The sequence below is a fragment of the Palaemon carinicauda genome, chromosome 6 (assembly GCF_036898095.1).
Source record: "Palaemon carinicauda isolate YSFRI2023 chromosome 6, ASM3689809v2, whole genome shotgun sequence".
Taxonomy (NCBI): Eukaryota; Metazoa; Arthropoda; class Malacostraca; order Decapoda; family Palaemonidae; genus Palaemon; species Palaemon carinicauda.
In genome coordinates this window covers 163844194-163870088 of record NC_090730.1, presented here as the reverse complement: position 1 = coordinate 163870088, position 25895 = coordinate 163844194, and the positions used below count along the sequence as shown (strand labels likewise).

The 25895-nt window shown below is 42.7% G+C and overlaps 1 protein-coding gene across 2 annotated transcripts in view; it reads right to left on the bottom strand.

Moving 5' to 3' along the window:
* Window positions 1–8165: 8165 nt before the first annotated feature.
* The window catches only part of LOC137642774 (protein MMS22-like), a 120553-nt gene continuing 102823 nt past the window's right edge, over window positions 8166–25895 (bottom strand). For both annotated transcript variants that reach the window (XM_068375619.1, XM_068375620.1), the window contains exons 20-23: window positions 25440–25627; window positions 24028–24219; window positions 23682–23760; window positions 8166–8315 (exon numbers count right to left, since the gene is read on the bottom strand). In XM_068375619.1, the coding sequence (XP_068231720.1) occupies window positions 23694–23760; window positions 24028–24219; window positions 25440–25627 (447 nt within the window). In that variant the 3' untranslated portion in view covers window positions 8166–8315; window positions 23682–23693. The remainder of the gene's footprint in view (window positions 8316–23681; window positions 23761–24027; window positions 24220–25439; window positions 25628–25895) is intronic.

Genomic DNA, 25895 nt, shown 5'->3' with positions numbered 1-25895 from the left:
CCAGCCTGACAGGGGACTCAACCGAGTTCAGCTGGTACTGCTAGGGTGCCACAGCCCACCCTCCCCCGTTATCCACCACAGATGAAGCTTCATAATGCTGAATCATGAGCAACCTTTAAACCTTTAAACTGGCTAAATCAAGAATGAGATCTTAAAGAACACAGTCTCTTTCTGGCTTTGTGAGACAAAAGTGTGAACAAAGTGAGGGGTATGGATCCCACTTTGTCTCCAAAGAATCTATAGTCAAACAGGTGATGAAGGAGTTGGAAGTGCCCAACAACTTTCACAACCTCCTTCAATGGAGTATACCCACCAAATCCTTCATTACTTGTGTTCTTGCCCAGTGGTGGGAGCTCTTAGTACAGTAGTTGGGTAGTTAGCTCTGCTCTCATTTGGGACTGAAAGCATCTTTTCAATGGTAACATGGTTAACGTCAGTCTGAGGAAAGGTAGAATGACTGGCTTATCTCCTACTTCTTTCCTTCCCCTCACTTGGGGATGAAGCATTCATGCCATTACACTCTGGATCTGAAACTGATGCTGGTAAGCTACATTTCTGAGCATCATTTTTATTAGACTGGATATATAAGAGGTAGTTATCCCACATCATCCCTTTATGGAGAGGATGGTGAAATTAATACCTATCCATTTTCCATCATACTTCAGGTATTTCATTCCTGATTGCGTCTTCTTTTCGGTGGAAAAAGATTACGTCACAACCAAGGACAGGCCAGGTCTTATCAACCTACTCACCCCTATGATGGGGTGATAAGAGGTTGCTGGAGTCATCTTCCTTGGTATCATACAGGACAAGGGAGACTGGTATTTTTAGGGAAGAAAAAGAACCAACCAGTTTGGTTCTAGGGGTACAGTACTTCCTACCTACCAATAAGTGAATCTCCCTATTTTAAGAGAAGAAGGGTTTGTATACTTGTAAGAGCAAATGAGATTTTAAATGTAATTCATATTTTTCCTAGCTATACACCTTAATCACCCCTCTCAGTCCTTAGCCAAAGATTGCTAACTACTACTTAATGATTTCAACGGCAATTCCAAATCCATTAAAGATATTCCCTATTTTAAGGACTCTGGTTTGTATAGCTAGGGGAAGTAAAAGCTACTTTTATTTGTTATTCTTTTATGTCAAAACCAATTGGGTAAGTAGAAATTAATTAAGCTAGAAAAGGAAAGTGTGCAGGAGGTTGTCATAAAGCAGGAAGCTGTGATTATGTGTATTGTACGAATTTTATTGTTGGAAATCTCTTGAACATGTTCAAAGTAAAATAAATATTGACAGATTTGTCAATACAGTACGATTGCTATTGGAACATTTGTACTGATATAAAAGTTTTTGGCTACTCAATATTATGTGTTTTAGGAGATTAAGAATCTTGCACGTATAAATATAACGTTGAATATTATGCAGGGCTAATTTATATCCAGTGTTTCTCTTGGTGATCAACAATGAATGCTAAACAGTATACAACATGTTTACTGCAATACTGGTCTCTTTGTGAAATTAAGCCCCTTTCGGTGGGTATGTAGATGACTGGCAGATGACTATCGAGTGCCATTGGCTTATCACCTTCTTTAACCATGATTTGTACTTTTGTTCCCTGGTAATCTATTTGGATCAACGTTAGGTCACAAACAGACCCAAAAGTCTAACAGGTTGAGTAAGGGAAATACAGTGCTGTGAAATTTCCTGATCATTGTTGTTCGCAGAGATTCATTTTATCTTTGGAATAATGGAAATGTTTTGAAATTTTACTGTAAGTAATTTTTAGCACATTAAGTAGACATTTCTTGATTAAGTAATTCTTGCCCCGTCAAGCCATTCTTAAAGTATTCGTAAGGTAATTGTTGCCTAAATTTCAATGAATAATGAAATCATCTTTATCATTCATGGTTATGCTCTCTCATTCTCTCCCCAAATTATGGTGAGACACTAACCAATCGTTTTATTTACTTTATTATTGCTGTGTAGAAATCTTTTTCTTATTAAGCTTTTATATTTTTAAGAAATGAGAATGTTCTATATTATTGTGTTGCATATACATTGTTTTATGCGTTTGCTTAGAGTTACTTTTGAATGTTTCATGTAAATTTTATTTTAACAATACTTCTATCACACTTTCATGTTCTACTTGGTGCAGAGAACATAGTTTATTATTAACCCTTTTACCCCCAGGCTATTTGGAAATTTCCAACCCTTAACCCCCAGGGGGTTATTTTTTTCCCCAGCACATTTTGCTGTATATTTTTTTTTAAATTGTTCTAAAAGCCTTAATTTTTGTCATAGAGAGGTCAGGTTGGTCTCATTCTCTTGGAAAATGCCTGAACTTTCTTAGAAAATTATCAAAAATATGAAAAAAAAATTTTTTATAGCATTTTCTTGCAAGGACGGACTGGTACGTCCATGGGGGTAAAGGGATGGCTTTTGTGAAAAGTACCAGTACGTCCTTTGAGGGCAAAAGGGTTAACAAGTCAAGTAATAGTTATGACATCAGTGAAACCTTCTTTTCTAGAGCTATACTAGTCCTTTACATCTTTCCATTGTCTGGTTAATTCAGTTTGTCCCACCCTTCTTTTTGGGTATAGTATATTTATCCTTTGCCAATGTACTAGATGTCTGTTTCATCTACTGTGTTATTGTATGTAATTTCAAGAAAATTTGTTTTTTTAGTCAACACATTTATGTCACTACTGTATTTGGGGAAATCTACGAAATGAACGGCAAGACACGCTTCTACCATTATGACAATTTTATTCTGTTTCTGCTGACTGCATTTTCTTCTGATACTACTTCATGTAGTTCCAAATATTCAGTTTCCATACATTGCAAATCAGGTTCTTGATCATTTAAGAAAAATAATAAAAACTCTCCTTACATTAAACACTGTTAGATACTTTGTGCTCAACTTCTGAGGTAACAAGATTCTATGTATGGAGTGAGTTTTTGTGATTTTTCTTGAATGATTACAATACCCATGAACCTGATTTTTGATGTATGAAACGTGAATCTCTGGAACTTCAATACAGTAGTACCTCGGTTTACGAATGATTCTGAATATGAGCAAATCTGTTTACGAGCATAAAAATTGAAATAGGTTTACGAGCATTGTATTGGTCTGCGCACTAAAATTTCCTTGCTTATGCATATTTTTGGTGATAAGTAATATGGAAACTAGCATGAAAACAGTCAGGCGGTGTCCATACGCAAACCTGCAGTGTTTCATGTGATTTTTACCCTATTTTCATGCTATTTTAAAGAAAAGCAAAAGCTGTTATATGTAGATAGGTTCCTTGTGGAAGTTGAATGTAAGAGAATAAGAAAATAAGATTACCAAATGTCCATAAAGCATAAATTAAGTGTGATTCAGTTATAGTGAATGTCGTTCAAGAGAGACGACTCCCGATATTTTACCAGAATGCTCATGGAGGGAGATTTTCCTTCCAATTACTAACTCCCTCCTACCTTGTCCTCATACCAGCCACAACTCTCCTCGAAGGTAAAGTGCAAGTTAATTTATCAATACTGTACAGTACACTATTTCTTATTTTATTGTGAATGATTAATTTTGATTCAATTCTGAGAGGGTTTATAATTTGTTCACTAAATTCCATTACAGCCTTGTAAAAATGAGTGTATATCCATATATATGGAATGCATAGAGTAAATTTCCTTTATTTCTTATAAAAATTGTTTTAGAATAAAAGCATTGTAGTTTATGAGTTTGCTCCCGGAACGAATTAAACTCATAAACCGAGGTACTATTTTACGTATCATACTCTGTAATTACGATACATAGGATGTCCTGAATTTTTCTCCAATTCATATACTATACATTATATTTAAAATGGGATGCTGTAAATGAGAAGTACCTATTGTGGTAAAGAATATTCTCTGTAGTTTTAACTGTGATTTGATATCTTGAATCTCATCAATTACTGTATTGTCTATTGATTTTATGTACAGTTATTTATACTGCACTGTAATTCTATGTGTGAATGAACACAAAATATGCAATTTTGTTGTAAAATAGTCCGTTTTCAATAGATGAAAATATTTATGTATTTTTACTTATATAAGCTGCCAAATATAAATTACTGTCTGATGATCACAAAAAAAAAAAAAAAAAGTTTTTATCTGATTAGTATGTTTAATTAAGGTTTATGAAAGTGCTTAGTTTTAAGTGTTCTATTTTCTTTATTCATATAATTCACATTTAAACAAAATAGCCTTTGTTATATTGACATTTTTTAATTTCTTTTTATATAAAACTAATTTGCATTTGAAAGATTGAAATAGCACAAAGTGACCAACTCGTGGGAACAAATTTTGTGTGACTCGTCTGTTATACAACCATTGTTTAGTCTATTTACAGGTATTATGGTTCTAAAGTATGAAAAATTTATTAACTGTTTTTTGAAAATGTCTTAGAAGGTAATCCTGATATCAGCTAACATTGGCTATGAACGCAAGAAATTATTAGGTAGTCGACACAATTTTTTAAAGTAAAGGCTTTACTAATGAAGATTAGAGAAATGGCTGTGTTGGCTATTCAGCACAAAGCGGAAAGTAGAGTTGGACAATGTGAGGTTACAGCACTTTAGTTTTAATTTAGTTGAGCATCAAACGTAACAAATTTAAATCTTTAGTCTTTTACCTCTTACTGTAAATGAGGATGTTTGGTTTGACTTGAGATTCTAGCAATTTTGAGATGATTATTTTGTACAGCCCTGTGTCAGGGAGAAAATGGGTAGCATGGAATTGTAATCATTGTGGAAGTTGAAAGTTAGTTTCTTTTGTTTCAAGTCTTTTCTTGCTTTCTTTCCTTCAAGAAAGCAGCAGTGACAGAAGTAGTCCTCTAAGAGTTGTATTTGTCCTCAGTAGTATAATTAATCAAATGAACTGTTAATTATAAAAGGAAAAACAGATGTGCAGAAAATATGAAATCCTAGGTTGTACAAAACTATGCTGCCAGCTTCTCATTCCTTATCAGCTTACCAGTATTATATTTGCTTTAAAGTCATTGGCAATGAGATTGTGAACCAAAATTTGGGTAAGCAGCTTTTACTTTCATTTCCAAAGAATTCAGGGACTGGTTAAATATTTTTTTTGGGGGTAAGATAAATTATTTCAACTGACTTCCATAAAATTTTGAATCATTTGGCAGTTGGATTGAGTATATTTGAATTCATAAAAAGGGCATCTAGGTATTATTGTACATCATAAATATACATTTATGCAGTGGTGATTTATTTTCAGTTGTGATTTCTATGGTTGATAGGTATACCCAGCTGAATCAGTGATTTCTTTTTAGATATGGGTAATGAATTTGCATAAGTATAAATTTTTACTTGTTCATTTTGTTCTAGTGTAGAGTTTTTACTCAAAATACATATTTAATAGAGATGAGAACCCAGTAAATTAAAGTAAATTTAATATGTAATACCTATTTTGTAAGTACAGTGGTAATAAATGATGCAGTTTGTCCTCATTTCTACTTAACTCTTAATACATGCTATCATATGCTTTGTATAGGAAAGATGAATGTGTTCCAGTACTGTCCTTTGTAAAGGTACAGCCAGTGAAAATCTTTGCTCCATGTGTGAAGCTTAATGTTTAATTTGTAAAGGCTGGGGATGTCGATTAATGTGTAATTTGTGAAGGCTGGGAGTGTCGAGTATACCAATTTTGAAAATATGGTTATCATAAAAATACTGTAGTTGACTATTTGAAAACTGGTAAGGATGCAAGTAGATTATAATGCTGTACAGTATACACTTTGATACTGTGGATCCATCTTAAATTCTACATGTATGCACTCTTGCAGCCATAATATGTATGATCATTATTGAAGCATAATTATGAAAATACTTGGATATTCTGCCATTGAGATGCAAATTTTAACCTGGCATTGGTGGGTTTCTAGTTATTTTTACTTACAATTTCAAGTGAAAGAAAATTTGGGCGTGCGTGTTGAAAAAAAGTGCGGAAACTTGTGCCTTTGGTGATAATTATGATTACAATATTGTTAAATCTTTCTCAAAATTACAGCCATTTGTTCTCTTTTGTTGCTAACTTCACAAAATGTAGCAGAAGGGCATTAACATGGTCTGTATACTATTCTTTTGTGATTTTTTAACAGGAAAATTGATGGATTTAGACTTCAGTACTAAATTGAAAATCTGTTGTAGATATGACCTTCATAACTGTCAGATTATGTTCATGGATTAACTTGAGCTTTTTTAAACATTAAAAATGTTTTATACATTTATATTTTGATAGGCTTACATAGTTCTCCAATGGTAATTTTTGTTTTCCATGACTGATTTTCGGTGCTGCTGTACCTTTTGTAATGCTTTAGTTATCAGTTGTAAATTAAGTATTATAGTTTCATAATGTGAAATTCTTTGTTAGGAAATTTTCAAATATTGATAAAATTTATTTTTATAACCTTAATATCTTTCTTTTTTAGTAGTTTGCTTTTTTTGTTTGCTTGTCACTAATTATACCACTATGAATGTTATTACAAAGCCCCTAATGTATTTCAAAGGGACATGCACACCCAAGGAAAGGTGTATGATTTTCTAAGTGGAAGTTTGAGTATAACAAAACTTCATTGTTCATAATTCAAGGAATTGTGGCAATTTTTAGTGATTACTTGCCCTTACATCGTGTTAGACTTCTCTCCATAAGACAGTGTTAATGTTAGGTTTTTTCACATTTTTCCTATTGCAAAAATCCTGTGGGGTTGGATTTATATGAACTGGTAGGCTTTCTTGGATGTTTGTCAAATTTGAACTTTACTTTCATTGATGTTATTATATTGATTTAATGATTGTGTTGTGAGAAAGAATGCCAATAATGCAGTTTCCGTTTGATGGGGGAATTTAACCATGCGTTTAATATATTCCTGGTAAAGCAATTATACTTTTGTATTTAAAGAATCTTCGTAGTTATATACATTACTTCTGCAACCAATAATCTTCAAAGGTATATACTAAAATATTTTACGTAAAAATTTATGCATCTCTACCCTAAACAGATATTTATGCATTTATAACTACTCTTTCATTGTCACTGTATTTTATGTGATGGATGGTTAGAGTGGTGGGTGGCAGGTTTCTTGGTAAAATAAGTCAGTTGTAATATCAATAGACTTTATACATTGTAGACTGAATAATGAATAGTGAATTAGTAGTAATTGCATGCTCCATTTACTTAGGAATTATAGATATACTGTCTGCTCATGGCTGTGAGACTTAAATAATTGCTTTCATTTCATGTAGTCTATGTACACCTTAAGGATGTTAGATTATTGAGAGATTGTAAAGTGCATTGATATATTGCATTGTAATGATTTTAGATCTTTCAGGGAAAATGCAGTTTTTATTTTTACATTGATAATTGCAACAGATGTTGGCAATGCTGTGCATTTTGCAATACAGTTTCTAGTTCATCCTTGTGCTTAACAAGAGGTGGTTTTGTGGAAGGAAGTAGGCCTACATTACTTAGCAAGATTATGCACAAAGGAAGTGACTGAATTCTTTACAGGATCTGTGCTCAAATGGACCTTGAGGCTTGCTTTTCACAGGTATATATTTTTCAAATTAAATTTTTGACATTGTCAGATTATCATTTTTAATTTTTTTAGGATCATATTTCAGGCGTTGAATGGGGCAACGATTATCTTGATATCGTTGATTTTGAGATATCTAAACTTGGAGAATTGATCAGCGTTGTGAATTATTATATCGGTTGTCTCTAGGAAGTATGAATCGAGTGTTACAGGAGACGAGAACTTACTAATTGTGTAATGTATCGAGAAATTACAACTTTTGTAAAGGGGTTAATCTTGTATTATAATAGGTAGTTACCCGACATTAATTTTGTCATTTAATTATTATGAATCTTCTATATTTAGTTTAGTTGATATCTTGAGTTAACAAAGGATGCATACTTTAGTTACCTTGATAGAACAATATTTGTTAATATATGACTTTCATTACTGCTTTATCAAGTTGAATGTACAGTACTATATATAGAGGCTTTCTTTCATGTCATATGCTAGTTCACTTGTTAATCATGCTGCATTTATTATATTTATATCTAGTATCAAAATGGGTCCAAAATAATAAAAAAAAATGCATAAATAAAACTATTTTATTAACAAAATTTTAATGATTATATTTACATTTCCAGTATAAAAATATACACCTGTAATTATGAAATGTGCTCTTGGTGAAGAAGTTTACTTCTAACCTCCAGATCCAATTCAAAACTTTGGTGTTTTGCAGCAGCTGCAGCTGAAAGAGGAAATTGTAACTTTAAAATAATCCTTTACACATAGTTTTTATTTATTATTTACTGGTATGAATCAATGCATAATATAAATTTGTTTCAGCACAACCCAATTACATATACAAAAACCTCATTAATCAACTAATTCATACAGGTGCTAGATGGCAACTTTTCCCAACTTATATTACAGAGTCCTTTCGTTTGAGAAATTCTCCACTACCTACGCCTAAATAAGCTCCTGCTGCTATAAGCAAGGAGGCTTCGAGATCAAGCCAATATGGTAGGCAACTGCTTCATCAGGGCAGCAGAGGATAAACCCTTGTTTGGGGAAGCGATGGATTTGATAATCAGACACTTGGATATTAAGAGGCCTGAGCAATTGCCTAACGAACTTCAAATGCAGGATCAAAGTGGGGAAACTTCTTGTTCAGGGCTCTCCTCTCACCTGAGGTAGATAAGTGTCTAGGATATCAAGTAATATTCTCCCGAGGATGGAGAGCATGAGCAAGGACACCACCAAGAGTAAGAATGCAGCATTCAATTACCTCTTTAGCTTTCTCTACTCCTCTAACCTCCACAGGATTAGGATTACATACCAGCTAGATGAATAGTTCCTGGAAGATTTACTTTGCAACATGGCCACAAGGGAAGTGATTTTAAAAGACCATCCCTTCAATCAACTTTCTCAACCAACCACTAAAAGAAATTTCAGTATGGTACAAACATCTTCTAAGGGGGAGGTCAAAGTTGAACAACTCCCTGGCATACACGTCCCTCTGACAGGAAGGTCCAAGGTGAACAACTCCCTGGCAGACACTTCCCTCCGACAGGAAGGTCCAAGGTGAACAACTCCCTGGCAGACACTTCCCTCCGACAGGAAGGTCCAAGGAGAACAACTCCCTGGCAGACACTTCCCTCCGACAGGAAGGTCCAAGGTGAACAACTCCCTGGCAGACACTTCCCTCCGACAGGAAGGTCAAAGGTGAACAACTCCCGGGCAGACACTTCCCTCCGACAGGAAGGTCAAAGGTGAACAACTCCCTGGCAGACACGTCCCTCCGACAGGAAGGTCAAAGGTGAACAACTCCCTGGCAGACACCTCCCTCCAACAGGAAGGTCAAAGGTGAACAACTCCCTGGCAGACACGTCCCTCCGACAGGAAGGTCAAAGGTGAACAACTCCCTGGCAGACACCTCCCTCCAACAGGAAGGTCCAAGGTGAACAACTCCCTGGCAGACACGTCCCTCCGACAGGAAGGTCAAAGGTGAACAACTCCCTGGCAGACACCTCCCTCCGACAGGAAGGTAAAAGGTGAACAACTGCCTGGCAGACACCTCCCTCTGACAGGAAGGTCAAAGGTGAACAACTCCCTGGCAGACACCTCCCTCCGGAAGGTCAAAGGTGAACAACTCCCTGGCAGACACCTCCCTCCAACAGGAAGGTCAAAGGTGAACAACTCCCTCCAACAGGAAGGTCAAAGGTGAACAACTCCCTGGCAGACACCTCCCTCTGACAGGAAGGTCAAAGGTGAACAACTCCCTGGCAGACACCTCCCTCCGACAGGAAGGTCAAAGGTGAGAAACTCCCTGGCAGACACCTCCCTCCAACAGGAAGGTCAAAGGTGAACAACTCCCTGGCAGACACCTCCCTCCGACAGGAAGGTCAAAGGTGAACAACTCCCTGGCAGACACCTCCCTCCGACAGGAAGGTCAAAGGTGAACAACTCCCTGGCAGACACCTCCCTCTGACAGGAAGGTCAAAGGTGAGCAACTCTCTGGCAGACACCTCCCTCCGACATGAAGGTCAAAGGTGAGCAATTCCCTGGCAGACACCTCCCTCCGACAGGAAGGTCAAAGGTGAACAACTCCCTGGCAGACACCTCCCTCCGACAGGAAGGTCAAAGGTGAACAACTCCCAGGCAGACACCTCCCTCCGACAGGAAGGTCAAAGGTGAACAACTCCCAGGCAGACACCTCCCTCCGACAGGAAGGTCAAAGGTGAACTCCTCTCTGGCAGACACCTCCCTCCGACAAGAAGGTCGAAGGTGAACAACACCCTGGCAGACACTTCCCTCCGACAGGAAGGTCAAAGGTGAACTCCCAGGCAGACACCTCCCTCCGACAGGAAGGTCAAAGGTGAACAACTACCTGGCAGACACCTCCCTCCGACAGGAAGGTCAAAGGTGAACAACTACCTGGCAGACACCTCCCTCCGACAGGAAGGTCAAAGGTGAACAACTACCTGGCAGACTACACAAAATACTCATTAACCGTGTAAATAACACTTACCCTTCAAAGAATGCCTTGTTGTGCTTGATGAATTTTGGAAGATACTTGAGAATCTGACTACAGTATTGTGTAAGAGTTCCACGGACGACTGACGGTACGAGAAAAGGAAGAAGGGGAAACAAAAGATAAGAACACTTGTGCCTAGAGAATTTGTAATTCGCGATTGAACCTGGGGCTTAAGCCGTCAAACCGGTTGGAGCGCTGAGATGACTGCCACGATTGAAAACCCATCCAAAGACCTTCTCGTACAATCCTTGAGGTAGTGAGCGGTGAACGTCGACTGATTAGACCAAGTTCCTGCTCGAAGAACCTGAGCTACCGACATGTTCTTTTCAAAAGCTAGAGAGGTGCTTAGGCCTCTAACATCATGAGCTCTGGGCTTTCCTGGGACTGAAAGCCCAACACTTGAATAAGCCTGTATTATTACCTGTCTGAGCCAAAAAGAAATAGTATTCTTTGAGATTTTCTTTTTAGTTGTTCCCGTGGATACGAAAAGGTTCTTAATAGCCGGACGGAGATTCGCCGTTCTCTTAAGATATTTCCTAATCACTCTGACAGGGCACAATTTCAAGTCTTCCTGATTACCTGAGTTCGGAATTGCTGGGACAGTAAAACCTTCAAACCTAGGATCCCAAACGGAAGGATTCTGGGTTTTGGCGACGAACGAAGGGACAAACTTAAAGGAGATCTCCTTCCATCCTCTAGAATGTTCTACTTCATACGACAACCCATGAAGCTCACCCACCCTCTTAGCTGAGGCTAACGCTAGAAGGAAGACAGCTTTGAGCATGAGATTCCTGTCCACAATATCTTTTAAGGGTTCGAAGGGTGGTTTTCTAAGCATATCTAGCACCCTAGCCAGATCCCAACTCGGAACCCTAGGGGAAGATGGAGGACATGATTGCTCGAAACTCTTAATGAGCATGGAAATGTGTCTGGAAGAACCCAAATCTATGCCCTTCAAGAGAAAGACTTGACCAAGGGCGGCTCGACTCCTTTAACCGCTGGGACCGACATGCCCATCTTATCCCTGAGATGAACTAGAAAATTTGCTATAACGAGAACTGATGCTTCTAAGGGTTCTATCTTCTTAGAATTGCACCATTTAACGAACATTGTCCATTTAGATTGGTAGACAACCGTAGAAGAGTAAAGGGACATCCTCTTAGCTGTCTTAAACGAATACCCTTGTCTTTTCAGGAGGTACTGGATAACCTCCAGGCGTGAAGACGAAGGAATTGAGGGTTTCCGTGAAACCTCTGAAAGTGTGGCTGCCTCACGAGGTCCGGTCTGTCGGGAAGAGGCCACGGAGGGAGACTGGCGAGGCTTTTTAGGTCTGCGAACCACTCTCTCTCCGGCCACCAAGGCACTACCAAAGTCATTTTTAGGTTGATTGCCATCCTCACTCTGTTGAGGACTTGTCTTATCAGGGCGAAGGGAGGAAAAGCGTAGACGTCGAGACCATCCCACCTGTGTTGAAAGGCGTCCTCCATTGCTGCTTTCGGGTCTGGGACAGAACAGAATACGGGGAGTTGTGCGTTCAACCTTGTCGCAAAGAGATCCATTACCGGGGATCCCCACATCTGAATGATGTAACTTGCCACCTCTGGGTGAAGGGACCATTCTGTCCCCACTACTTGTCCCATTCTGCTGAGGCCGTCTGCTAGGACGTTCTTCTTCCCCGGAATGAATCTTGCCGACAGATTGACTTCTTCTTTTTACGCCCACTTCAGGACTTGTAGGGCGAGACCACACAACTCTTGGACTTCAATCCTCCTTCCTTCTTTATATACGCCACCACTGTTGCGTTATCTGACATCAGAGCCACTGAGTTTCCTTTCAGATCTTTCGTGAAGTGTTGGCAGGCTTCTTGGACCACTCTCATCTCCAGGACATTGATATGTAGAGACTTTTCCTCTTCTGTCCATTTGCCCCTTGCTGTCTTCCCTCAAAGATGCGCACCCCATCCCTCCTTTGATGCATCCGTGAAAAGGAGTTCCGGAGGTGCGGATGACAATGGCATCCCTTTTTGAGTGTGTGTCCGATTCTGCCACCACTCTAGAGCTTGCTTGGTTTCCTGAAGAACTGGAACAATCTTGTCTGGGGAGCTTTTCTGATTCCACTTCTCTTTTAGATTCCATTGAATGCTCCTGAGGTTCTGCCTTCCGTGTGGAACTAGCTTCTCTAAGGACACCAGATATCCTATCAACCTCTGCCAATCCTTCGCTCTTCTGGGATGCCCTTGTAGGAATGGATGGAGTACTTGGTCCAGGTTGTTCAGCCTGTCTATTGATGGAAAAGCCTTGACTTGTTATGAATCCAGAACTATCCCCAAGTAAGTCGCTTTGTTGGTCGGGATTAGGCGAGATTTCTCCAGGTTGACTGTGATGCCCAGATTTTTGCATAATTGAAGAAGATCTGTGCCCTGCTGATTCAAGACTTCCTTTGAGGATGAAAGCAGTAACCAGTCGTCCAGGTATCGAATTAGACGAATATCCCGTTCGTGAGATATCGTCGTAAAAACTCTCGTGAATACCTGGGGAGCCGTGGAAAGTCCGAAACACAGGGCCTTGAATTGCAAAATCTGGGTGCCCCACTTCACCGGGAGAAACTTCCTGCTTGCTGGATGAATAGGGATTTGGAAATAGGCATCCTTGAGGTCTATGGAAATCATAAAGTCCCCCTCCCTCAAGGACGCCATGACTGTTCCTGGGGTGTCCATCTTGAAGGTAGTCTTTCGAATATATTTGTTGAGGGCTGACAGGTCTATCATTGGTCTCCACCCTCCTGTCGCTTTCTCCACCAAGAACAGTTGACTGAAGAACCCCGGACCCGGGAAATTCACCGTCTCCAAAGCTCCCTTCTGCATCATCGTGGAGACTTCTTCGTCCAAGGCAGCCCTCTTCAACGGGTCCTTGGGAACCAACCATTCCGCCTGACTTGCTGGAATCAACGGAGGAAGGTCCTCCAGAAATGGAATCCTGTAACCCTCCTTCAATACAGTTACTGTCCACGGATCTGCTCCGTGGAGCTTCCAAGCTTGCCAAAAGAGTCTGAGGCGTCCCCCTACCTGAGGCTTGGGCAGGGGAGGGGGGCCTCTCACAGTACCTCCTACGAGATGAGCGGCCTGAACGGCTTCTTCTGGAGGACAAGTAAGCACTCCTGTAAGTGGGCGGCGTTGAAGTAGCTCCCCTTTTGGAGGGATTCACCGACTGGGACCAATGTCCTGAGGAAGGTTCGCGCCTTCCTTGCGCTGGGGCAGACCGAGAAGTCGTAGGAGCTTCTGCAACAGGTCTCCTAAATACGGGACGTCTCGCCGAATGTGGCTTGGGCACGACGAGTTCCCTCTTTTTGGTCATCTTCTCCGCTAGCTCTTCTGCCTTCTTTGTGGGGATAAGTTGTTCGTCCCATACCGAGATGTTTCGCAGAGCTCTAACCTCCCTGTCGGGGACTTTCACTGGAAGGTTCTTAAACATTGAATCTCTTCGCCTCAGTACCCAGTTCGCGGATAGAGCCAAGGCCTGGAACGTCAGAAATTTAAGGGCACGACTTCCTGATCCCAGCAACTCGTTCAACGCCTCTCGTTTGGCAGGCTCCAACGAGTCTGTCGGAATCTGAGTGCCCACTAAGGTGATGGCCCACCAATCCAACCACGAAGCGACGTTAACCAGATCCTTCGACATCTCCTCCATCATCACGGACTCGGACTGAGAGAAGTAGGTGGGCGCCGATGAAGCCCTTTCGTCTGAGAAGCCCTGGCATAAGATGTCCAGAACATCCTCCATCTTGCTTGCACCATGAGGCCTTCCTTCCAAGGCATAGTACTTGCTTTGGGACTTAAGTCCCTGCATGAGTTTAGCCGCATTATAGCCTTTAACAGAGTCTCCATTGCGGGCTATAACTTTGTCGATATGGGCTTGGCCTACTCTAACGTCGCTGGCCTCCGGAAGGGCTAAAGAAGACTTCTTTTGTACAGGTGCTCCCAAAAACTTGTTCAATCCGGAGGTCCAATCCTCCTCTTCTTGCGGTATAGGGTCTACCAAACTATTGTAGCTCCTAATTAAGGAGATCACCCTCCTATACGCGGAGACCTCCGTCGGAAGCGCAGCCTCATCGTCCGCTTCCTCTGTCCTACGCTGGGGGGAGGAATGATCACAGGCACCTCTGCTTGGACGGGACCCTCGCCCCTTCTTATCCTTGTCGACAGAAGCCTCCGTCCTCTTAAAAGCCCTCGACGAAGGGACGGGCTCCTTCGTGAAATTGTTCGACGGAGGAGCCCGCACTCGTCTCTCATTTCGATGGGGAGACCCGTCGAGGCTGCCCGTCCTAGGAGACGACTCCCTCCGCTGGGCGGATTGAGTGTCTCTAGGTCGGGACTTATGCCTACAAGACGAAGTCCTCCGGTCATCGGTTGACGCCATGGCGAGGCTACTGGAAGCCCTTCTTGGAGGACTGTCTCCTGCCCGCTTGGCTATAGAGCTTGAGGTCTTCGTAAGGTCCCTCAGCTTATTGTCGGGTACGAAGACCCATGTTCCTTGGGGAGAACTAGCTCTCCTGCTCTTCCTCGGAGGAAAACGAGAGCTTCCTCTCCTATCTCCTGATCCTGTGGGTGACCTAGAAGGGGACCTCCTCCTCATGGACCGTTCTTTCCTCCTACGTCTCCTACGTCGTGCCTCACCCGACGAGCACGATGAATCTTCCACTGACGAGTCTGACTTACACGGGAACCTCGACTTCGTAGAGGATGGAGGCTTCTTGGACCCACGTTGCACTCCAGACGTAGAAGGTTGTAAAAATTTGTCCGGAACTGCTGAAGTAGGCGGCATCTAAGACGACGGACGATCTATGAAAGGGAAGGACTCGCTCAAGCCCTCCTCCATATCCAACGGAGACCTTAACGGAGTCCTTGGCACACCCCATGCGAGCGGATCTTCTCTATCGACGGCACCTTCCGCAGCCGAAGCGCCTGAGACATCAACCCAAGAATCTGGCGAAGAAAATGGGACATTATTATTCCACATGGGGTCCTCCTCCGAGACGCGCTCCCCTTGCACGAGAGCAACGTCCCTCAGACCCCCACTACCCAAACTTACAGACGCCTGATTTGCCATGAAAGAAACGCCTGCAACATCATTCCCCTGGGAAAGAGGCACCAACTTTTTCCCTTTCACAGACTTACCTCGTCCCCTACTCTGGGTAGGGGAAGAAGAAGGAACTCTACCTGATCCCTCACCTGCAGAAGTCGCAAGGGAGGACAAACTGGTTTTCCTGGGAGACCGCTTCGTAGCCTTCTTCTTCTTGGTCCCAAATTTGACCTCACTCCAGCTAGCACATTCCGGATACGTGTCCAAAGGCGAACACACTTTACCTCTACACGAGGAGTACAACGAATGAGGATCAACCTCGGGCTTAGACAAAAAAGCCCCACACGATTTCCCGGCTCTAGGCCCAGGACAACGGCGAGCATGCTCCATTGCACACAATCCCAAAGACCGCTAGACACAAGCACAAAAGGAAAGAAAGTGAAAGCACACTGCAAAGCACTAATCGCGCGGGTAAGGCACTAAAGACCATGTGGTAACCACGTGGCGATGAAACACAAAGGGTCGCACTGAGAACAAAGGAGCGGCGTGGGATAACATGACGCGACCAGAAAACTTACTGAAGAGCTGCGACCTGGGAAACATGTGGCCTACCTTGGTTTGCCCTCAGGGCACGTTTTCCCCCACTATAGAAAATGGGAGTAGGGTAAACTACACAAAACTCTGGTCGTTTGAGAGGAGGTTCCAGGTAACTCCTAAGAAAGAGTTTCGAGGTAAGTCTCTGTGTTGGAACAAACTTACTTTAAATGTCCTAACAATAAGTAGAGTTGAGATATATTACTTACTTTAACTGTCCTATCAATTAGGATAGTGAAGGCAAGTATCCATAAAGACCTTAAACCAAGTTCTAAGTCAAAGTTCACATATACTCCTTTTCTTATGCCCTTAAAAGTATTCTACATAACTTTTGCTTAAAAAATTGTTTCTCAATTTACTTCTTATATGAAGTCACAAAATGCTTATCTCTTTCATGAAGCCCTAATGACCAATTCACACAAACTAACCTGGTAATTAGAAAATCTCTATTGATATAGTAGCCAGTTAGGCACCTTTTCCTTCTTTCTGGTCATAGAGAATAGACCTAGGAGTAAACTTTTACTGTATAAATGACTCGGAAGTTTGTACTGGCGTAAGAATAAAAGAATTCTACTTTTGTTAGCAATATGTAATATAATTTATAGCTAATGATTCAGTGTATCATAGAACTATATGCTTGACAAACATTGCAAAATGTTATTTTTATTAGTAAAATAAATTTTTGAATATACTTACCCGACAATCATGTAGCTGTCAACTCCGTTGCCCGACAGAATTCTATGGAGGGATACGCCAGCTATCACAATACTAGAAGGGGGTGTACTTACCAGCGCCACCTGTGGCCAGGTACTATAGTACTTCTTGTTGACACCTCCTCAATTTTTCCTCGGTCCACTGGTTCTCTATGGGGAGGAAGGGAGGGTCGATTAAATCATGATTATCGGGTAAGTATATTCAAAAATTTATTTTACTAATAAAAATAACATTTTTCAATATTAAACTTACCCGATAATCATGTAGCTGATTCACACCCAGGGGGGTGGGTGAAAACCAGTGTACAAGATTAAAGGATAGCTAAGTATCCCATATTTCATATAACAGTTATCTCAAATAACAATGAAATAATAAGTACCTGGTAAGGAAGTCGAATTGAACCGTTACTCTGCCTCTTTTTTAAGTTCGTCTTCCTTACTGAGCGCAGCGTTCCTCTTGGAGGCTGAATCAACCCAAAGGTGCTAAAGTATATAGGGTTGCAACCCCTACTAAAGGACCTCTACAAAACCTCTAACCCAGGCGCTTCTCAAGAATGAATAGACCACCCGCCAAATCAAAAGGATGCGGAAGGCTTCTTAGCCTACCGTAACAACCATAAAAACAACAATAAAAGCATTCAAGAGAAAGGTTAAAAAAGGTTATGGGATTAAGGGAATGTAGTGGCTGAGCCCTCACCTACTACTGCACTCGCTGCTACGAATGGTCCCAGGGTGTAGCAGTTCTCGTAAAGAGACTGGACATCTTTAAGATAAAATGATGCAAACACTGACTTGCTCCTCCAATAGGTTGCATCCATTATGCTCTGCAGAGAACGGTTTTTATTAAAGGCCATCGAAGTAGCTACGGCTCTTACTTCGTGGGTCCTTACCTTCAGCAATGCAAGGTCTTCCTCCTTTAAGTGAGAATGGGCTTCTCTAATCAGAAGCCTTATATAATACGAAACCCCGTTCTTGGACATGGGCCTCGAAGGTTTCTTGATGGCACCATAAGGCTTCTGACTGTCCTCGAATAGGTTTAGACCTCTTAAGATAATACTTGAGAGCTCTGACAGGGCAAAGAACTCTCTCTAGTTCGTTACCTACCATGTTGGAGAGGCTAGGTATTTCAAACGATCTAGGCCAAGGACGTGAAGGAAGTTCGTTCTTTGCTAGGAATCCGAGCTGAAAACAACATGTTGCAGATTCGGTTGTGAAACCAATGTTCTTGCTGAAGGCATGAACCTCACTGACTCTCTTAGCTGTTGCAAGGCAGACGAGAAAAAGAGTCTTGAGGGTAAGGTCCTTGAAGGAAGCTGACTGGAGAGGTTCGAACCTAGGTGACATAAGGAACCTTAAGACTACGTCTAGGTTCCAGCCTGGAGTGGATAGACGACGCTCTTTAGACGTCTCAAAAGACTTAAGGATGTCTTTAAGGTCCTTGTTGGAAGAAAGGTCCAAACCTCTGTGGCGGAGAACTGAAGCCAACATACTCCTATACCCTTTAATCGTAGGGGCTGAAAGGGATCTCTCATTCCTAAGATGTAGAAGGAAGTCAGCTATTTGGGTCACAGAGGTATTGGTAGAGGATATTGAATTGGCTCTACACCAGCTCCGGAAGACTTCCCACTTAGATTGGTAGACTCTACGAGTGGAAACCCTTCTTGCTCTGGCAATCGCACTGGCTGCTTCCTTCGAAAAGCCTCTAGCTCTAGCGAATCTTTCGACAGTCTGAAGGCAGTCAGCCGAAGAGCGTGGAGGTTTGGGTGCAACCTGTCTACGTGAGGTTGACGTAGAAGGTCCACTCTTAGAGGTAGAGTCCTGGGGATGTCGACTAGCCATTGAAGTACCTCTGTGAACCATTCTCTTGCAGGCCAAAGGGGAGCAACCAGCGTCAGCCGTGTCCCTTCGTGCGAGATGAATTTCTGCAGAACTTTGTTTATTATCTTGAACGGTGGGAATGCGTAAAGGTCGAGATGGGACCAGTTCAGTAGAAAAGCATCCACATGAACTGCTGCAGGGTCTGGAACAGGGGAACAGTACAGCGGAAGTCTCTTGGTTATGGAGGTGGCAAACAGATCTATGGTAGGTTGACCCCACAAGGTCCAAAGTCTGTTGCACACACTCTTGTGGAGGGTCCATTCCGTGGGAATGACCTGATTCCTTCTGCTTAGGCGATCTGCTGAGACGTTCATATTGCCCTGAATGAACCTCGTGACCAGAGTGAGGTTTAGACCTCTTGACCAAATGAGGAGGTCCCTTGCGATCTCGTATAGGCTCCTCGAATGGGTCCCTCCTTGCTTGGAGATGTAAGCCAAGGCTGTGGTGTTGTCTGAGTTCACCTCCACCACTTTGCCTAGCAGGAGGGACTTGAAGTTCAGCAGGGCTAAATGAACTGCTAGTAGCTCCTTGCAGTTGATGTGGAGCATTCCCTGTTCCTCGTTCCACGTTCCCGAGCATTCCCGTCCGTTCAAGGTCGCACCCCAGCCCGAGTCCGATGCATCTGAGAAGAGATGAAGATTGGGGGTCTGAATAGCCAACGATAGGCCCTCCCTGAGAAGGAGATTGTTCTTCCACCACAGGAGAGTGGTCTTCATCTCTTGGGTGATTGGGATAGAGACTGCTTCGAGAGTCGAACCCTTGTCCCAATGAGCTGCAAGATGGAATTGAAGAGGGCGGAGGTGGAGTCTCCCTAGCTCGACGAACAGGGCCAGTGATGAAAGGGTCCCTGTGAGACTCATCCACTGTCTCACCGAGCAACTGCTCCTCTTCAGCATGCTCATGATGCACTCTAGGGCTTGGCTTATCCTGGGGGCCGATGGAAAAGCCCGAAAATCCTGACTCCGAATCTCCATTCCCAGGTACACAATGGATTGGGAGGGAATGAGCTGAGACTTTTCTATGTTGACTAACAGACCCAGTTCTCTGATTAAGTCCAAAGTCCAGTTGAGACTCTCCAGACAGCGACGACTCGTGGAGGCTCTCAACAGCCAGTCGTCTAAGTAGAGGGAGGCTCTGATGTCCGATAAGTGGAGGAATTTTGCTATATTCCTCATCAGATGAGTGAACACCATAGGAGCTGTGCTTAGGCCAAAACACAGGGCTTGGAATTGGTAGACAACCTTTCCAAAAACGAATCTCAGGAAAGGTTGGGAGTCTGGATGAATAGGAACGTGAAAGTAGGCATCTTTCAAGTCCAACGAGACCATCCAGTCCTCCTGCCTGACCGCTGCTAGGACCGACTTCGTCGTCTCCATCGTGAACGTCTGCTTGGTGACATACGCGTTGAGCGCGCTGACGTCCAGCACCGGTCTCCAACCTCCTGTCTTCTTGGCCACTAGAAAGAGACGGTTGTAGAAGCCCGGGGATTGATGGTCCCGGACTATAACCACTGCCTTCTTCTGCACAAGTAGCGACACCTCCTGGTGCAATGCTAGCCTCTTGTCCTCTTCTTTGTAGTTGGGAGAGAGGTTGATGGGAGATGTGGTTTGAGGCAGAATGGAATCCTGTAACCGTCCCTCAGCCAACTGACAGACTGGGCGTCTGCACCTCTCTTTTCCCAGGCTTGCCAGAAGATCTTGAGTCTGGCTCCTACTGCTGTCTGGAGATGCGGAGAGTCAGTTTTTTCCTTTAGAGGTCTTGGAGCCTTTCCTAGACTTGCTCCTGGAAGAGTCTGGACGGGAGCTTCCTCGGCTGGGGGCTCTACCACGAAAGGGTGGTATGAACCTCGTAGCAGGGGTATCAGCCACTGGGGAGCGATAAGTCCTGGGGACTGAGGTAGCAACCTTAGACTTACGAGCCGATGAGGCTACAAGATCGTGTGTGTCCTTTTGTATCAGGGCAGCAGACAAGTCCTTAACCAGCTCTTCGGGGAAGAGGAACTTCGAGAGCGGAGCAAAAAGGAGTTGTGACCTTTGACAAGGTGTAATGCTGGAGGAAAGGAAGGTACACAGCTGTTCCCTTTTCTTCAGAACCCCTGATACAAACATCAACGCAAGCTCACCAGATCCATCCCTAATGGCCTTATCCATGCAGGACATTAATAGCATGGCAGAATCCTTGTCCGCAGGGGAGGTCTTCTTGCTGAGGGCCCCCAGGCACCAGTCTAGAAAGTTGAACATCTCAAATGCTCTAAATACTCCCTTCAGGAAGTGATCAAGGTCTGAGAAGGTCCAGCAAACCTTAGAGCGCCTCATTGCAGTTCTCCGAGGCGAGTCTACCAGACTTGAGAAGTCAGCCTGGGCAGAGGCAGGTACTCCCAAGCCTGGTGCTTCTCCTGTGGCATACCAAACGCTCGCTTTCGAAGTGAGCTTAGTCGGAGGAAACATGAAAGAAGTTTTGCCAAGGTGTTGCTTAGTCTGCAGCCACTCCCCTAAGATCCTTAACGCTCTCTTAGAGGACCTTGCTAGGACTAGCTTAGTATAGGTGGACTTAGCTTGCTGTATGCCCAGCGAAAACTCAGATGGCGGAGAGCGGGGAATAGCAGAGACAAAGTGGTCTGGGTAAACCTCCCTAAGCAGAGCCAAGACCTTACGAAAGTCAATAGACTGTGGAGAAGGCTTGGATTCATCCACGTCTGACGAGGGATCCAGGTGTGCCGCCTCATCATCAGAAGCCTCATCACCAGAGTGTAGCGAAGAGATCGGACAAGAATGCTGAACAGCAGAGTCAGAACGAGTAGGAACAATATTAGTGGTTTCCTCTTCAAGTATCTGTTGAGGGAAAACCTGAGGCTCAGACTGCAAAGGCTGAACAAAAGACGAAGCAGAAGGAAGGCGCATGGGTGGAGGAGGCTGACTCCTAGCATGAGTGGTTGAACCCAAGGGTTGCGCTTGCTGAGCGGTTGGCGGAAGCGGAGTAGCAAGTTCCTGTTCCTGTGGTGTGAGCGGAGCGCGATGAGGTAGAGGCTGCGCAGAACAAGGTAAATGTCTCGCAAGCTGAGGCTCCTGAGGCGCAAGGCTAAGGTGTTGTGGTGCTTGCCTTGTGGAGGGTTGAGCTCGCTGCAGCGAGAGCTGAGGAGACTGACTCATGGACGGGAGAGGTTGTTGTACCTCAACCGAGTGTTGCATCACTGGTGGAGCAGCAAGTGGAGGCGGAGGAAGAGAGGTATAATCCTCCTGATCCCATTGTAAAGGTTGCCTTAAGAAAGGCGGAGGCTGAACACCACTGGGAACAGCAAACTCAGAACGTGGCTCAACATCGTACGCCTGGCAGGTGGTACTGCGATCAGGCGGAGCGAGCGCAGGCGGAGCGAGCGCAGGCGGAGGGAGTGCAGGCGGAGGCGGAGGCGCAACACTCTCAGCCCGACACTCACGCATCAAGTCCGAAAGCTGTGCTTGCATGGACTGTAGTAGAGTCCACTTGGGGTCGGCAGAAACTACAGTAGGCTGAGGTAAAGCCTTAACAGTCGAGCTCTGTTGTGGCAGAACCTTACTCCTCTTGGGCGGAGTGCAGTCGACTGATGACTGCGGCGAGTCAGAGCTGAGCCAATGACTGCAGCCTGGCTGAGCACTCGCGGACTGGACTCTGCGTTTAAGTGGTCTCGAGACCTGAGTCCAACGTTTCTTCCCTGACAGTTGATCAGCGGACGAGAAAAAGACGGGCTCAATCGTCTGCAGGTGGGAGTGACGGTCTTTGGAAGACACGCCCGCAACCACCGAGGATACTTCTGTGCGCCGAACCCTTATGCCCTTCGACATTGCTTCTCCCCTGGGCTTGGGAGCTTGCAAGAGGTCCCGGACTGGGAGGACGACTGGCTCGCACAGAAGTATCCTCACGCACCACACTGACACTGACACTAGCACTTGGCACTGCACTGACACTAGCACTCGTCACAGCACTGGCACTAATTCCACCCACTGCACTCTTGACCTTAAGTTCCTTGACTTCGGCCATAAGAGACTTATGATCACTTACCACTGACTCTACTTTATCGCCTAAGGCCTGAATAGCACGCAAAACAACAGACATATCAGGCGGAGGGCAAATAGTAGGTTCGGGGGTAGCCACTACAGGGGTAGGAAAAGGTAGGGGATCATGAGGTGAGGAAAAAAGTGAAGAGTGAGAAGAACTCCTCCTAACTCTACCTCTCTCTAACTTAGTTGAATATTTCAAAAGACGGACAAATTCAAGTTCCGAAAGTCCGGCGCATTCCTCACATCGATTTTCTAACTGACAGGGCCTGTCCCTACAGTCAGAACAAGCGGTGTGAGGATCTACCGAGGCCTTCGGAATACGCCTATTACAAGACCTACATCGTCTATGGGAGGGGGCTTGCGAAATGTCAGACATCTTGAATCCAAAGAGTTAGCCAAGGGGGGTTCCAAAATCAAGCAAAAGATCGTTAACCGTTAATCAGGACTATATAAAAGCTATCTAGCTAATATAAGAAGGTTTCCAGTAAAGCGACAGCCGAAATCTGAGAGAATACTTCACCAATTAGCCGTGAAAATACTCGAAGATCATAAGCGTATCCCAGAACGTCTTGCCGGAAGCACGACAGAGGAAAAATTGAGGAGGTGTCAACAAGAAGTACTATAGTACCTGGCCACAGGTGGCGCTGGTAAGTACACCCCCTTCTAGTATTGTGATAGCTGGCGTATCCCTCCATAGAATTCTGTCGGGCAACGGAGTTGACAGCTACATGATTATCGGGTAAGTTTAATATTGAAAAACACAACTATTAATATACATACCTATGTTTCTGGTCATCTAGCCTCTTCAATATCATCTTCATTGACTGAAAGACTAGTCAGCAGGTTGTGGTACCCTTGTCTGAAGGAGAAAAAAAAAAACCTATAGTTTATAAGCCCAATAGAACTTCACGAGTTAAATATGATAAGAATCAATACTTACAGTAATATAAAGCAGACTAAAGTATAAGCAAGTTTTTGTTGCTGTGCCAGCACTGTTCAGTATTCTACTTTGTCAACATTTTAAAGACAAACACTGTATAAAGAATGATGAATGATCCTTTTACAAAGTAAATACTAGGGTTCCACACAATAAAATGCCTCGTACGGTATAAAAGAAAAACTTTACCTTAATGTATGGTCTAAACCAGTGCCTCTCTTCTCTTCAGTTTTTCTAACAGCATATGCTATGTCAGGAAGACAGTCAACTAAAAGAGGCCTACATGTGATTCCCATCACACCAAGAACACGAAATAACCGATGGGAAGACCAAGAGATATGTTGCAGCACAAATTTCCTAATAATTTTGATCAACTCAATTCTGAAAAAGAAAGGTTAGGTCAATATCGAGGTAAAATCTGCAATAAAAAGATAAGATAAGAAAGAGTTACTACTGTAAATATACATTTGATAAAATCAACCCTTTGGGGTTTTAATTGGCAATAAGAAATTAAAAAAAAAATAACTCATTGCTTTTTGTATAACATATACACGGGTTACACAAATTCTTCACAATTTCAGTTTACAGGGAAAAGAAACTACTAGGTGGTTTGGGAGGTTTGCACACAAGCTTACATTCCCTCAAAACACTTCTGGTGCCATTTTCATCCAGTCAAGTGGTCTGGAGAGTGTCATTATGTTAAATGATGGGGTCGCAACGAAAATTTTAATTTGTCTTTAAGAATAATTTTTATCTTATTGCAAGATAATTTTGACTTTACTTCAAAAAACCTTTTTGTATTGCAAAATCATTTTTTTACATCTCGAATAGAAACTTTGCTTGTACTTTAACAGGGAGTAAGGCACCTGAATAAACAGGGAGCTCCAGGGATGGGTAAAGAAACCCAATACTCCAAAGACAGATAGGATAAACAGCTATTCTGGAACGCTCTTAAGTAAACTTTAAGACAAGTATGCTGTGTGAAGAAATATGTGCAATCACCTCTTGAAAAGTTGTAACAGTAGGATTAGCCAGCAGCTGAAATACATTCTTCAAAGTGGAAGCTTACCCTCACATTATGACTGGACCAATGATATGTAAAACTAATGCAACATTGAAGAGAAATAATATAGTAATACTTTATGGTTCCAAAAGTCTTGAGTAAATTTATGAGGAGCAGTTTGCAGACTAGATGGATTCAGTTAGTTAATGAGAACCTGGGATTGTAAAACTTTCCTAACTCGCCAGACCTGTTTTATTCTAATGTGGAATGATGTAAATGGGATTTACATACAATGTGAAAATTATCTATTTTTAAGTAAAGATATAAAATCTCTAAAAATTAACTATTGGCAACTATGACTATATTTGTTTCAAAACAACAAACTATAATAGGGCTAATATCTATAACTAAAAAGATACGAGCTAATTATAATGGCTCATTATTATCTACATACCTTGAAGGGGATTTTTGCTCCTTTGGAAATTAAGTATTGGCTACTATGACTTCATATGGTTCGGAACAACTAACTATAATGGGGCTAATGTCTATAATTAAAAAGATACAGGCTAATCTTAATGGTTCATTATCTTCTACATACCTTGAAGGTGAATTTTGCTCCTGTGCTTCTAGGAGTAACTTCTGGAGGAAATCTGTGGCTATTCGCTTTGTCACTTGGTCTTCCACTGCTAACAGCAACACCAATAATGGATGCAAAATAACTGTAGTGAGTATAGTCACCCACTCATCTGGCTTTCGGGCCAAAATTTCTAACAGCAGTGATATTACCTAGAAAATGAACCACAATGTAAGTTTTTATTTTTGTAAATATAAACAAATAGTTGTGTATAAAAATGGGCAAATTCATCAATTTAAAGAACAAATTATTTCAATAAAAGACCATCATTTACTTTAGCCCAATTTGTGTACTAAATGAAACCTTTACATCAAAATTCTTTCACATGTGGTACAGACTCAAAGTTAAGAGGATGTTTTATAAAGTACTGTATAAGAAGGAGCAATTCATTTCTGATGGGTTTTCAAAATTTCCTAATCT